General features: G+C 32.9%; 1 protein-coding gene across 1 annotated transcript; it reads left to right on the forward strand.

Annotated features, from left to right (window-relative positions):
• The first annotated feature begins 463 nt into the window (after positions 1–463).
• LOC110416431 (indole-3-acetic acid-amido synthetase GH3.17-like) lies at positions 464–3,325 on the forward strand. The gene is made up of 4 exons (XM_021428432.2): positions 464–870; positions 982–1,083; positions 1,197–2,047; positions 2,511–3,325. Exons 1-4 carry the CDS (start codon positions 587–589, stop codon positions 3,065–3,067), a joined length of 1,794 nt encoding a protein of 597 aa, XP_021284107.1. The 5' UTR covers positions 464–586; the 3' UTR covers positions 3,068–3,325.
• Positions 3,326–15,871: the final 12,546 nt, after the last annotated feature.

A 15,871-nucleotide genomic window follows, 5' to 3' on the forward strand; every position in this document is an offset into this window, starting at 1 on the left:
CAAAGTTAGGCAAATAAAAAACCGGAGAGTCAATAGGTTGATGAGATGGGTTATAAGTCATTTTCAGACATAATAAATTATATGTTCACATTTAAGCATTTTGCTCATATCTAATTCTCTACTTAAAAAATATAATTTAAAACATCTTTTTTTCAATAAAAAATATTTAAATATTTGATTCATTGATTAATATATAATTTATTTAAAAATTAAGATTTTAATTTTTTTTAAATTAAAAAATAAATAAGTTATCTCTTTATTAAGTCTAGACACATGAAGTATATAAAATCCCGACTCTAGATCTGTCGAAAATAATAAAAAATTAAAATTAATTGACAAGGATAAGATGCTTGTAATATTCCTTTGGATTGATTTGATTTAATTTGCATACGACAATATGCATTCATGAATAGCGTGTCATAAAACTGTAGAAATTTTATAATAGAGAACGGAAGATATAGTCTATAAAAGCAATCCAACTTTCTAAGAGAAGGCATTGCCTTCCTGTGCTTTGAACTACAAGTCGTCAGTTTACAGCCAGCCTGCAAGGCTTTAGCTTGTTCTCTGATCAAACACAATCTTGATCATGGAACCAAAGGTCAGTATTCAAGAAGGCTGGAAGGTTTTGGAGGATCTGACGATAAATGCTGATCAATTTCAGCAAAAGGTGTTGGAGGAGATACTAAAGCAAAATGCAGGTACTGAGTATCTCAAGAGGTTCCTCGAAGGCCAGGCAGATAAGGAACTTTTTAAGAAGAAAGTTCCTATTACGACTTACGATGGCATCAAACCTTACATAGAGCGAATTGTTGTCCATGGAGAGCCCACAGACATCCTTCTAGCTGAACCCGTGACTGCAATTACCCTGAGGTACAAGTTTATTTATTCTTATTTCCTGTTGTTTTCAAATTTCAACTAGCTAGTGCAATATATTTATCTAAGTTCTTCATCAAAGTGAATCAACTACTTCATTTGATCCAGCTCTGGCACCTCAAGGGGACAGGCAAAGATGATGCCTCTGACAAATAAGCAGTTGGACCAGTTAACATACTGCAGAAGCCTAGCTATGTCTGCGGCAAACAAGTAAGTGCCTGATTAAGCTCCAATCTTTCTTCGTTAGCTTGCCGGTCTACTTTTTGTATATAATAAAAGAACAAGCCAGTTAAACAAATAGCTCTACTTATTAAAATTTACAGGTTTGTGGATGGCTTGCTGGAGGAAGGGAAGCAGATGCAACTGTTGTTCGTCAGGCCAGAAATTTATGTTCCATCAGGCTTGCCAGCAAGACCTATCCTAACAAGCTACCATAAGAGCAAAAATTTTGAAAAGTATGAGTCTAGTCTTTATACTAGCCCTATCTCCACAATCTTGTGCTTAGACAGCAAGCAGAGCCTATATTGCCAATTTCTTTGTGCTCTATTACAACGGGATGAGGTTGTAAACATTGGTGCAGTTTTCGCTTCTGTTCTTTTCCGGGCTATCAGATTCTTGGAAGATTGTTGGAAAGAGTTATGCTCTAACATAAGAACAGGTCGTCTTAGTGATTGGATTACTGACACTGGCTGCAAAAATGCCTTGTCATTAATGCTCACTAGACCTAATCCAGAGCAAGCTGATTTGATTGAATCTGCATGTACCAATAAATCATGGGAAGGGATAATTAAGAAACTCTGGCCCAAAGCAAAGTACATTGATGTTATTGCTACAGGATCTATGGCCCAATATCTTCCGATTCTTGAATTCTACTGTGGTGGAATACCTGTCGTTTCAATGCCATATGCTTCTTCCGAGAGTTTCTTGGGGATCAATCTTAAACCTTTTAGTAAGCCTTGTGATGTATCGTACACCCTTGTTCCCGATGTGGCATACTTCGAGTTCCTTCCCGTAAAGGACTGCAATGAGGAAGAAACCAAAGAGGTCCACTCCGATGCTAAATCTGACAACGATTTGACAGAAAAACAGAACAAGAAGGAAGAAATTGAATCCGTTGAACTCGTGAATGTGAAGCTTGGTCAATGTTACGAACTTGTTATCACAACTTGTACAGGTAATTTGTTCTTCCTCTTCAAATTTAAATTACGTGCCACGACTTTCAATCTTAAAGACAAGTCGCATAAGAAAGCGGCATAGCCTTCAACCAATTTCCTCATGCCATACTTGTATAACAAGTTTTCTATTGCTTTTTGGTATTTTGAAAGTCAACTAGAAAATATTAAGTTGTTTGTCTCATAGTGTAACAACTTTTTATTTCATTTATCAAAGTAATAATCTGAAATTATATGAATTAATCATCTAAAAGTTATATAAAATTTTTATTGCTGGCATAATGCTTGAATCCACCGGACTTTAAAGTGATAAAAGAAAAGAATAATAAAATAATATGTTTGAAAAGTACTTTTTTTTTAAAGCGTTGTACGTTTGGAATGTAGCAAATTATTATCTCATTGTATACTTTTGTTTTTTCAGTGTGTATATTCTCAATCATATATATTTTTTAAATTATTTTTCAGGTCTATATAGATATAAAGTTGGAGATGTTCTCAGGGTAACTGGATTCCATAACAACGCCCCTCAGTTTCAGTTCGTGAGACGACAAGACGTAGTTTTAAGCGTCGATGTTGAGAAAACCAGTGAAGACGAACTGTTAGAGGCCATGACACAGGCAAAGCTCCTCCTGAAGCCGTTTGGCTTAGTCTTGACGGACTATAGCAGCTATGCTGATGTTTCAACAGTGCCAGGGCACTACGTATTGTTCTGGGAGCTAAAGATGGAAGAAAGTAGTGATCTGCCGGAGTTCAATCCCCAGATAATAGAGCAATGTTGCTCCACTGTGGAAGAATCATTGAATTATCTGTATAAAAACTGCAGGAAGGGTAACACAGTCGGGCCGTTAGAGATAAGGGTGGTAGAGCAGGGAACATTTGATGCGCTCATGGACTTTTACATATCAAAAGGGTCTTCTGTTAGCCAATACAAAACACCTCGATGCATCAAACTGGAGGAAGCTTTCAAGGTATTGGACTCTCGGGTCGCCCAACGTTATTTTAGCCAGAAAGTTCCTGCATAAAACTTGATGAGATGGCTACTAAATAAAGGACAAGGGCAATGGTCATCGGAAATAAGTTTGGCTGGTCAAACACATGCCTTGCTAGACTCTCCCAGAGCTTTACTTGTCGCAATTTGTTTGCTTGTTTAATTTTGTCTTTGCTCTTCAATTATCTCGATTCGTTCTGAGCACGAATAAGCATGACGCCTACTTTGCCAGACGTGGGCCACGTGTAATATATTAATTAAACTAAATAACAACTCGGCAAATTTTTTTTTCTTTTTGGCAGGAATATTATGATTTCTGACCCTTACAGCTAGGTTTTATCTGGAGAACATATTAGGCACAACTCTCTAGGATTAATATTTTGGGCAATGGCTTGCATTGATGTAAATTCTAGGACTTCAAAATGAAAACATTTGCCTTGAAACTTAAAATGCATTTTAGCTCAAAACCTTAACATTAAAGTAACCTTTGCTATAAGAGAAATGGAAACATATTTTTTATAATTTATCTAATTAATTTACATGCAGTATTTATTTTATAAGTAATATAAGATTACATACAATGTAATTACATTACATTACAGATAAAAAATATAATGTAATTGTAACTTAAAACCAATGCAATCATATTATAACATTTTTACCTTTTATTATCTTGTTAAAAATATTTTATAATATTATAATTAAAATAAAAAATATTAAAATAAAACACATAATATAAAAATAAAAAATAAAATAAAATATAAGAAATTAAAATTTATATAATAAGTAAAAGAAATTAAAATAAAATATATAATATAAAAAATTATATTAAAGAAATTAAAACAAAATATATAATATTATAATAAGAAATGAAAATAAAATATATGATATTAAAAAATATTTAGTAGATGATATTATATAAAAATTAATAATAAAAAATATAAATATATTAAATTTACATTTTAATAAATAAAAGTAATTTTAAAAATTAACATTACATTCTCAACAAAGTACTTGTAAGTCAAATACTACAATATTATCTTCTTTACATTTTCATCATTATTTTGTTTATATATCAAATACTGTAATATTATTTTCTCTATAATTACATTACTTAAAATCATATTATCTGAATCATATAACGTTGAGAAGTACCCAACACTACCTAAATAGTAATTTATTTTGAATTACAAATTAACAATGATGAAGATGTGACAAAAATAATTACTAACAACAATGGAGTTCCTACAATAATAATTAATTAGTAACTTAATTTAAACATTTTTTAAAACAATGCTTTATCTTCGAAACAAACAAGCTTTTCCATTACCAATGACTACTTGTGAATAGTATATATCATAAAGTAACCAAAAGTCATGAAAATACACTACAAGAATTTTAATTTTTGGTGGTTAAGGTGTGCTGCCTTTGCTTTATATGTGGTTTAAAAAACCACTATATTTTCTAGTCATGGTTGATTGAATTAATTAAAAGTGTTAAGTGGCTACAAATGTTTGTCCTTGTCAAATGTTTACTATTATAAACATTGAAAATCATGTTTTTTTTTTTTTGAAAGTTAACTTTGATTTATAGCAAAAGAAGAACTCTTTCACATATAAAAGGACAATATTCAACTGAGATATAGCTGTCAGAATACCGTCAATTGATTGGCTTACAAAAACACCGCCGAGTCAATACCCTGTGGAATGTACATCCCCTGCAACAAAAACTCTCTAATCTTGGAGGCCATGTACGCATAAAGATAAACAGTACACAACAAAAACTCGGCCAAGAATCCAGCATTGCGTCTCTCAAAGTGCAGAACAAGTAAGAAAAGCAAACATAACCTCTTGGGTAGTTTTCTTTTCTTACGTCTCCTTGCACTTTTCGCCGCTTCCAGTTAGCACCAGGACAAGGACAAAACTCCCTCTGACATTGGAGAACCCATCCCACGTAAAATAACTTATCCTCCGGGGGAGTAGCATCATTTTTCCTGACTTTCACACCACAGAGAGTGATGCACCATGAGGGTGTTTCCCCTGTACACACTTTCATAACAACACAATCACGGATAAACACATAACAAGTCATTTGTTCTATCCATTCCCATTTTAGGATAATAATCTGCCCTTTCGTCACCTGATCTTGGAATGTACCTTATCTGCCATCCACCACTGAGCTTTAATCTGTAATATCAATTGTTTCAGTTTCCAAGGAGACGAGTCAGGCTTCTCAACTCAAGTAACAGCGTTTTTTGAGTTGCACTCTATAATGATACCGCCCCTAGATACCCAAGGTGATGCTGCAAAAATCACCATAGCCTCTCTTATCGCAAGAACCTCTGCCAAATTAGCATCTCCCCATCCCGTCTTTTTAGAGAGAACCATTTTGACAACCCCTTTCTCGTCTCTCATAATTCCCCCAATACCTAGGTTACCCGGGCAGCCTCTAGCAACCCCATCTATGTTGAACTTGAACCACCCAACCGGCGGACATTCCCATCTAGCCACAGGTTTCGGTGGTTTCAAAGGAACTGCAGCTCTTGTCAGTGAAAGATAATTAGCCATATGAATGATTGCAGCATTCTCATTAAGCCATTTGGACTTAGCCCACCATGCCACTCTTATTCTAACAATATCCAACACCTCAAGCATGTCTCAGCACTTTTCTTCGAAATGTATTTTGTTCCTGTAGAATCAAATAGCCCATATTAGAGTGATGCCCCGCTTCGCACTGAGTCCATTTTTACTAAAAATAATTTTAAATTATATAATATTAAAAATAAATAATAATAATAATAATAATAATAATAATTAAAAAGTAATTTTAACATTGTAAAATTATAAATAATAGTTATCATAATAAATTAAAAATAATCATTATAAAATATCTATATTTTAAAAAGATTTTCCTAGGTCTTACTAAGTAAAATTTTTATTCAAATAATTTTTAAAAATATTTGATTTTTTATATCTTAATATAAGTTAATATTAATATAATCATATTTTGTGAATTACAATGATTCCAATAGTAAAATAAAATTAAAATTAAGAAAATTTAATATATTGAAAGTCATTATTCATAAGCTACATAACTTATATGGATAGCAAAATAAAAAAAAAGGCTACATAATTTATATAATAAAATTATTAAAATAAAATGAATATTTCTTTTGAAAGTCAAAATAAAATGAATATTAATTACGCATATTAAATTTTTTTTAATTTTAATGATGAAATTTTGTAAATTATCTTCAATTTTAATTACTATTTTTTATCTTATACCTTTATAATTATTTAGAATTAATCACATTGTGAAAGCAATTTTGGGATGTCCAATAATTTTATTAAGTCATTATTAACTTTATTCTATTAATTTTTTATTTTTTGTTACTTATCAAAACAATAGTTTAATTTTTTTTATCCTTTTTAAAGTAATTTTATAAATTTAATTCATGAATAAAAAAATTAAATAAATAAAAATACCCAATTCATGAAAATACCCTTTTCATCTTTTTGTATCTATTCCTAATCCTACCAGGCAACCCCTTTCACTTTTCTTCATTTTTGCTCTCTTGTTTTTCTTCTCCCATTTACCCTAGCAGCCAACTCGTTTCTTTAAACCCTCTCTTCCTTGCTCGGCCCTCGGCACTGTTGCCTTCGTTGGACTGGGTATTTTAGACAGCGACTTCCTCTTGCTTTCCTTTTCCTCTGTCCTTTTTTTCTTCTCTTGCCCTTCCTTGTGCCGCAAATTTCCTCTCTTTGTAAAAAAACCTAGCCACCGTTCCCCTCAAAGTGCAAGATTTTTTTTTTAGAGTGGTTTTTACTTTGCTTCTTGGCCTATTGATGTTTTCTGGAGTAAGACTTAATTGAACCAAAGCCAGAACGTGAGTTGGTTTTAGTGAGCATAAAAAGAAAATACCACACATGCATCCTCAACAAATCAAATAATACTGAGATGATATGGAGTCTTTTGAATGAGATGTTATGGTTACTTGTAAAAGCGTGTGATCTGGAGTTCAGAATTACTAAGCAGGGGGATTTTGGTATGACGTTATGGCTTTATGCTAGTTTTGAATCTTCATCTGTCTGTAAATTGATGATATGGATGTTTGTTTTTGGTGGTCTATTTTTTTATGGCTTCTCCTGGGCAGGTTGTTAACATGATTTTGAGATGATATGATAATCAAGGCATAGCATCTTAAAATCATGTGCTTTGTTTTTGTATCTAGGGAACTTATCCCTATTTTTCTATCAATGAAATCCATTAATTTAAAAAAAAAACAAATAAAATAAGATTAAATATATGTTGAACAAATGCCATCCAAAGAAAGCCACGTTGCGGCTAAACTTGGAAGCCCCTTTGGGGTTTCCTTTTAATTATGTAATAAATTATAGCCAAGAGTGACATTCTCCACACTTTCTTTCTATTTGCTTAAGCACAGTAGATATTCCATGCAAATAAGAAAGAGGGTGGTCCATTGGCATGCACCCATAAATTCCCCATCCTCCTAACCATGAGCTCCACACCTTCCACGATTCCAAGCATGAAAAAAGGAAATGCTTAACCGACCCAATTTCCTTGTTGCTTAATGTGCACAAGCCAGCCTCCCTTTGCATCAAATTTCTCTTGACGAGCTCTTCCTTGACTGTGACTTTACCCTTCATCACTTGCCAAACAAATATCTCCACCTTCAGGGGAGCCAATCTTGCCTAGACATTCCTCATAACTTCCTATTTGTGTCATTGTTTTGTAATACAGATCTGCAGAAAGAGTTAGGAGAATAACAACCATTTAGGTTACATTTCCATATCAACTTGTCATTTATCTCATAGTCAAGGTGGATGTGATCAAGGCATTACTTGAAATAAGCCCAAGTATCTTGCTCCCAATCAAAAAGCCTTCTTTTAAGTTCCACATTCCATTGCCATCCCTCTATTGTCCCAATATCTGATAACTCTATTATATGGAGTTATTTTAAGTCATTTTAGGAGCTTAAGTAGCTAGATCTTTGAAATTTTAAGTTCGAATTGTAGCATTATAGGTGTTTTTTTTTAATTTAAGTTTGATTACTTGTTAAGTGATTAATTTAAGTTATTTTAGTTAAATTTTAAGTTATTTGTTTTAAATTACTTTAAGAGTAGTTATTGCTAATTTCTCTTATGACTTTTGTAGGAAATTGATGAAAAAGCACATTTGATGAAAATCAGTGCAAGTATGGTGATAGCTTCATCGTATATGTTTCAGTATTTTGACCATATCTCTTTCAAAAAAACTCCAAATGAGGTGATTCTTAGACCAATAGAATTATAAGAAGAAGGGATACCATGTTTTATGTTCACCAAGTTGCCCAGTTCTGATTGGATCATGGTCAAAATATTTGTCAAAGTCGGACCACTGTAGCAGTATGTAAAGACTGAACATGATGTGGTATTTGGAGCAAATCTTTCAATACAGAAGTCCAATGATGTGATTTTTGATCCATTGAAAGTTAAGAGACAGGGATAAACTTTTATGTTTACTACTTCCCAGTTCTTAACATATCAGGATGAAACTCACGTTGAAGTTGATAGACTGCCACAGCGCTGGGCGAACAAGGCTGCAGCGTTGATGAAAGGAAGCACACATACAAAATTCCAGAGAGCTCAGCGCTGCAGCGCTGGAGAAGTAGCGCCGCAGCGCTGCGCGACTTTCCAAAAAAAATATAAGGACATTACGGGATTTCGAAAATTAAGTTATTTGGAGCCTATTTAAGAAGCCTTTTTCAGAGATTTTGGAGAGGGAGGCAGCAAGCAACTATTCTGGAGATTTGGAGCCAAGAACAAAGCAAGGAAACAAGAGAATTGGAGAGAGAATCAAGATCATAAATCTCTAACTATTAGTTTTCTCTCTTACTTTGTGTTTTTCTATTTTCTTTGACTTGATTCATGGCTAAATTTCTTTGGATATTGTCTTTATTAGATATTATGAGCTAATTTATTTTTCTAGGATTGCAATTGAACTCACATGTAATCTAGATTTTTAATCACTTTCTTGCTTATTTTCAATGGATTTGAATTGTTTATTCCAATTTGTTCTTAATGCTTTTAATTGCTTGGCCACCAATTAAATTGATCTAGAAACCTAAACAAACTTGGGAAAGGGAGTTTAGTGTAGACTAAAATTGGGATAGCATATGATCATATTAATTGATTTGCGTATAGGATAGGGATATACCTATAGGCCATATGTAGCCAGATTAGAGCCTGAACTTAATGAGTTTGTTTAATTTCAATTCACATAGGGATATAGTGTTGGTTAAAATAGATATTTTTATAAGATGAGTCGGGAGACCCTTATAAATAATTAAGACTCTAGGTTAGCAATTCAAACCATTGAGATAAGTTAAGGAAGAGAGGTAAGATTTAGATGAAGTGTGAGGGATATTGTAATCCTAGGCTTGTTTGATTTGATATTTATTTGAGTATTTATTATTTTGTTTTTCTTAATTTAATTCTGCTATAACTTAGTTTGATTTGATATTATTTTGATATTGTTTGGATAAGATTAATTTGCGATAATTTTAGTACTTAGTAAACTTTTAGATCAATTCCCTGTGGGATCGATATTCTACTTGCTAATATACTGTCTATTCGATACATATACTTGCGTAGTAGAATTTTAACTAACAGTATCCAAACTTGGAAACTTTACCAGATTTTTGATCACGAGCACAAATATTCAAGGAAAGGCAATACGAAGGATAATGTCTTTTATCCACTCATCATCCCAAATATTTATTCTAGTACCATTTCCAATCGAGTAGCCTATACATGTACGTAAAACAAGAGATAGATTCCTTAAAGGATTTCGTGGGCTAATAATATTTTTTCACATAGTGAAAGTCTTACCCCTCCCCAAATCCAAAAGAATGAGACTTAAAGAATCCCCCCTATTTTTAGCCATGATCACATTTTGCCAGAGGCACTCTCTTTCTTCACTAAATCTACACACCTATTTATTTGGTAGAGCATGGATTTTCAGTAAAAGATCGAAGAAAACAAGTTCCCCATAATCTTTAAGTTTGCACATAGAGTCTTAGTCGACCCAATGAATATTTCACCTTTCCTTCGACCCATTCCATAAAAACCTCATTTGAATCTTGTCAAACTCTTCCTTATCCCCTTTCGATATCTCAAATAAGGACATAAAATAAACATAAAGGCTACCCAATACCGATTTAATCAAAGTAACTCTCTCACTTATGGATAAGAGTTGAGATTTCCAGCCTACAAGTCTAGCTTCGAACCTTTCTACCATCGGTTACCATATAATTTTAGAGTGATATTTTGCACCAAAGGAAAGCCCTAAATAAGACATGGGAAGCTTACTTACCGAACATGAGAGTTTATTACCCTAAGACTCCACCGCATCATCACTTTTTATGCCATAAAGTTTGCTTTTGTGGAAGTCAATTTTGAGCCCTAAAAACACCTTAACATCCTTTTAAAATTTAAGACACTATCTAACTCAGGTTTACAAAAGATCATAGTGTTTTCCGCATATTGTAGGTGAGAAACCACAAGGGCATTATTCTCTATCTCAATACCATTGCACAAACCCATTGCCACTACCTTGTTTAAGAGGACACTAACAGCTTCAGTGACCATGTTGAATAGGAAAAGGGATAAGGGGCACCTTTGTCTGACTCTTCGTTTCATTTTGATTGGCCTAGATAAGGAGCCATTAACAAGCGTTGACATTACTATCGAGGAAATAAAAATATCAATCCATCTCCCCTATCTCTCACTAAACCCCATTTTTTACATTACAAAATCCATAAAGCTCCAATCCACACTATCGTATGCTTTCTCAAAATCCACTTTAAAAAAGATATCCTCATCTTTACTCTTTTGTAACCAATCCATCCCTTTATTGGTGATCAACGCACAGTATTTTATTTGTCTCCCTTTTAAGGATGCAAACTGATTATAACTAACTACCTGGCCAACCACCTTTTTAAGTCATATTGGTGAGCACCTTCGCCACCATTTTATACACGTTTCCTACTAAGCTTATAGGCCTATATACATTCAAATCTATGGGGTTGTTGCATTTAGGGACCAAAGTAAGAAAGGAGGAGTTTATCCTCTCATCAAAGTTATTTGTTTCATAAAATTTCTCCATAAACTCCATTACCTCGTCCTTGATCTCGTACCATTGTGCCTTAAACAAATTAAAATTAAGCTCGTCAGGTCCTGGGGCTTTATTACCATCATAACTAAAAATAGCCTCTCTAACCTCCTCCTCTATAAAACAATTCTCCAATGTACTGGTCCCATGCTCTATGAGTCTCATGAATTCCACCTCCCACTCTTTAAGGTCGATTGTCAGCATAAGTTCTTACAACTAATCAAAATATCACACCACTTCTTCTCTAATAGCTAGACAGTCCTCAATCTCTTTATCATTTACTTTTATCCTATTAATGCAGTTTCTCCTCCTTCGAGCAAACACCATTGCATGAAAAAACTTTGTATTTTTATCACATTCCAAGAACCATTTCACCCTCAATTTTTGATGCCAAGATGGTTCTTCTACTCTATAAACATACCACAATTCAAACCTTAGACCCATAAACTCCTCTTTACATCTTCCATCCTTTCGATTATTTTGCCAATCCAATTGTTTCCTTTAAATATTGTTATTGATTTCTCATGCAAGTGCACATATCATTAATAAATAATATAATAATGAATAGAGTATCGTTCTCAAGGAGAATTGTTTTAATTCTTACTATTAACTACTAAAATTATAACTCTCTAATTTTATCCAAATAATTTAAAATTATTAAAAAGAAAAATTAAAACTAATAAACTAAAACTAAAATTAAATGGTAAATAAAACTCACTTAACAACTAGATCTAAGATTATGATGTTTCTTAATATTTCATCTAAACATTATCTCTCTCTTTTAACTCAGTTTAATGGATTAAGTTGCTAACCTAAAGTCTTAAATTATTTACAAACTTGTCGAGTTTCTGATAAAAATACCTTTCTCAATTAATTTACTATATGTCTATATAAATTAAATTGAAAAAAGATTCATTAAGTTTATGCTCTAATTTTGGCTACGTATGGCTTATAAGTGTATGTCTACCCTACATGCAAATTAAATCACCTAATCAATTAAGTGCATTCGATCATATGATATTCTATTTAAGGTCTACCTAAATCTCTTTCGTCAATGTTTAACCTAAGTTTCCAATTTAATCTAATTGGTGATCAGGTAATTAGAAGCATTAAGAACATAATAAATAAACAACTTAAATCTATCAAACATAAGCAAAAGAGAGATAAATAAATCAGACTATATATTGAGTTCAATCATAATCTTAGATTAAAAACTTAGTCCCCATCAACTCATATATCATCATCAAATTAAATTTAAGCAATAAAAACAAACTAAGAGAACAAAAGAATAATAAAAAAGATAAAACTCAAGAATTATAATCTTGATCTTCCAAGTCTTCTTGAATCCTTCAAAATCTTCTCAGCTTCAACGACTTTGTGGCTTGGTTCTCCACTGCCAATCTGGTGTTTCGTTTTCTTTTCTTCTTCTTAAAAGTCCTCAAAAAGGTTATTTTTATAGACTTTGAAGTTAGGCCAAGTTGGGTGAAGAAAGAAGTCAATTTCAATTAGGATTTCCTCATCAGACTACGTGGGTCATAGCCTTACCCAATTAATTAACAAAAATCATAATTGCCCTAGGATTGCTGCAGTACATCAATTTTGACAAGCTTTTTGACTACTTTTCATGTTGAATTGGGTGAAGTAGTAAACATAAAAGTTGTATATTTTTCTTTTATCTTTCCAATGGTATAAAAATCACTTTACTTGAAACCCTGTAGAGAGAGTTATGGCCAAAATACCAAAACATGTGTAGTGTAAGTTTACACCTTGAAATTGCTCTTCTTCTTTTACTAAAATTTTTCTTTCATCAAATACCTATAAAAGCACAAATAAATTAATAACAACCTATCTTAACCACATTAACACCAAATTGGGTGAAGTAGCAAACATAAAAGTTGTATATTTTTTTCTTATCTTTCCAATGGTATAAAAATCACTTTATTTGAAACTCTGTAGAGAGAGTTATGGCCAAAATACCAAAACATGTGTAGTGTAAGTTTACATCTTGAAATTGCTCTTCTTCTTTTACTAAAATTTTTCTTTCATCAAATACCTACAAAAGCACAAATAAATCAATAATAACCTATCTTAATCACATTAACATTAAATTAAGCATAAAATTAACTAAGATTAGATTGGCTCATCTAAATTAACTAATTCAAAATAATTAAATAAAATCTACTAATTTCTATACATTACTACAAGAACAAAACTAAATTATGATCAAAATTAAGCCCAATTAACTATATATTATAGAGTTACCAAACATCTTCTTCCAACTCCTTAATCTTAGATTAGCTTCTTGCCCATTTTGTTGCCTGCCACTTTTTAATTGCTTGTTCGATATGCCTTACTCTTAGCCAAAAATCACCCATATTTACTGCCATTTTCATCCCAAGCCTTAATAAAACCTTTTGAAAAATCTTCTTTTACTAACCAGTTACCAAAAAATTAGAAGGGTTTAAGACCCTAATTCATGTTTTTCATACCCACAAGTACAAGGCTATGATCCAACAGAAAAGAAGGCATGCACCATTGTTTGATATTTTGGTACCTTCTAACCACTACCTCATTAAACAAAAATCTATCAAGTCTGTTGAAAATAATTTTTTGCCAATTGTTACACCACGCAAACTTGCTACCATTTAAAGGTAAGTCAATCAACCCAACCTGACTCAAGAATTGTTGAAACATTTCCATTTCTCTATCATTTAGGTTAGCACCCAATCTCTCATCAGCCCTTAAAACGACATTAAAATCTCTTTCAATACACCATGGACAATCCATGTCCCTTAATTCTTTTGTTAGCTTTTTCCCACAAATCCATCTTTAATCTATCATCTGCAAAACTATACACATTATCAAACCCGCACTTTCAATTCTTATCCTTAACTCATCCTTCCAACAAAATATAGTTCCTACCCATATATGAATTTCCTTACCATGATGTAATAATACCTCCAAATGCACCATTAGACTCTTTGCCTACTCTTTTATATTTACTTTTCCCCCCTAAAGCATTCAAGACCTTACAATTCACCTATTTTAGTTTAGTTTCTTGCAACAAAACAACATTTAGTTTAACTCTACATAGTAACTTTCTAACTGTCCTTCTCTTCTCATTTCTACCTAAGCCGCTTACATTCCAAGTTAGTAACTTCATAATGAATTTAAAAATGACCCACAAGACTTCAATTTGCACTTACCTTATGTCACACTTCCTCTTGCATCTCTTTCTCTAATTTGGCAAATTCTTCAATTACTTTGTCACTGTTTTGGAGGAACTTAAGGCCTAGCATATTTACAATCTCGTAGGTAGCCACAGCTTCTCTTTTTATTATAGTATTTCTGCATGCTATATTATTGTCAGATGTAGTTGCCTTAGCCATCTCCTTTTTTGATTTTCATAGTACGGCTTCACCTATAGGCTCCTGTTTCTCTTTTTCTACTTTCTGCCTCTTTCGAACTAGTCAGACCCCATTGCACTTAACGACTTCGCTTGGAGCTCTACTCTTTTTTTCTTCTTTAATCTAATGGGATTTGATTCCACCATTCGTAGAGTCTATCTTTGTCAATAAACTAGTTCCTTTTCCCTTCATTTTTCTTTTCTTTTTATTCAATTTTTACCCCATACTACCTAACCCTAATTTTGCCAAAGACCTTTCTTTGTACTCTCCTTTCTTAAGTTTTATCTTTCCTGTTGTCTTTCTGTTCACTCCCTTATGCCTTTTTTTCAATCTTTTGGCCACCATTTCCAATAAAAACATATCCGAATCCCCTATAGAATTACCCAATCCACTCTTACTTGTCTCTTTACTCATTTTTGATTAAATAGACAAATAATTCTCAGGTATTGTGGTGCAATCAGAGCCCTTTCTGAGCTCTAAGCTAAATATTTCCTTTACTCCCATATAACCCACTCCTATTAACTTATTATCCACTTTGCTCCAGCCTATTTCTTGTCCTAATTTGTCTTTTTCCAACCCATCACCCATCACCATACTATTGGTGTAAACCATCCTTTTCATCATCAAAGAGACTTTTTTTGGCCTAAATTTTTTACTCCCTACTTTGTGGGCCTCACCATACTTACTAAAAGATCCAAATTCCCAACATCTCTCCATTGAACTTTTGTTTCAAGTATAGGCCTTATTACCTTAAAAATCTCTTCCAAAGTGTATTACATTTTGTTTAATATCACATAGCCTTTAGTTCCTCACACTTAACCCAAAACTTTTGTCCCTACTTCTACCTAGCCTTCTCTCATTTGATACCAAGCTAGGCCTATTCTTTGTCTTTTTTCCTAGAAAAACCAACTCTTTCATGTCATCCTCGATCTTTGGACAGCATGTTTCCTTGCCTTTCCTACACTGAAATGTCTATTCTTTAGCCTTACTTTCGCTTGCACACTCATTTTTCTAGGCAGTAGAACTAGCACTTCTTTCCTTTTGCCTAGTGATTCTGTGCACTTTAATTTGAATTTTCTTCTCGTGTAGATCTTGTAACACATTCTCCAAGGTCATACGAGATCTACCTGTCATTTCATCTTTTTCTCCCTTATAAGCATTCTTCGTTAATCAGTTAATGTACTCCGGACCTTTTATTACATTTAGCTTAACTTCATTATTTTTCACCAACCTTCCCTGTTCCATAATATTCTCACACA

Source organism: Theobroma umbraticum, unplaced genomic scaffold, assembly GCF_002168275.2.
Source record: "Theobroma umbraticum cultivar Fairchild unplaced genomic scaffold, ASM216827v3 scaffold_30.0, whole genome shotgun sequence".
NCBI lineage: Eukaryota > Viridiplantae > Streptophyta > Magnoliopsida > Malvales > Malvaceae > Theobroma > Theobroma umbraticum.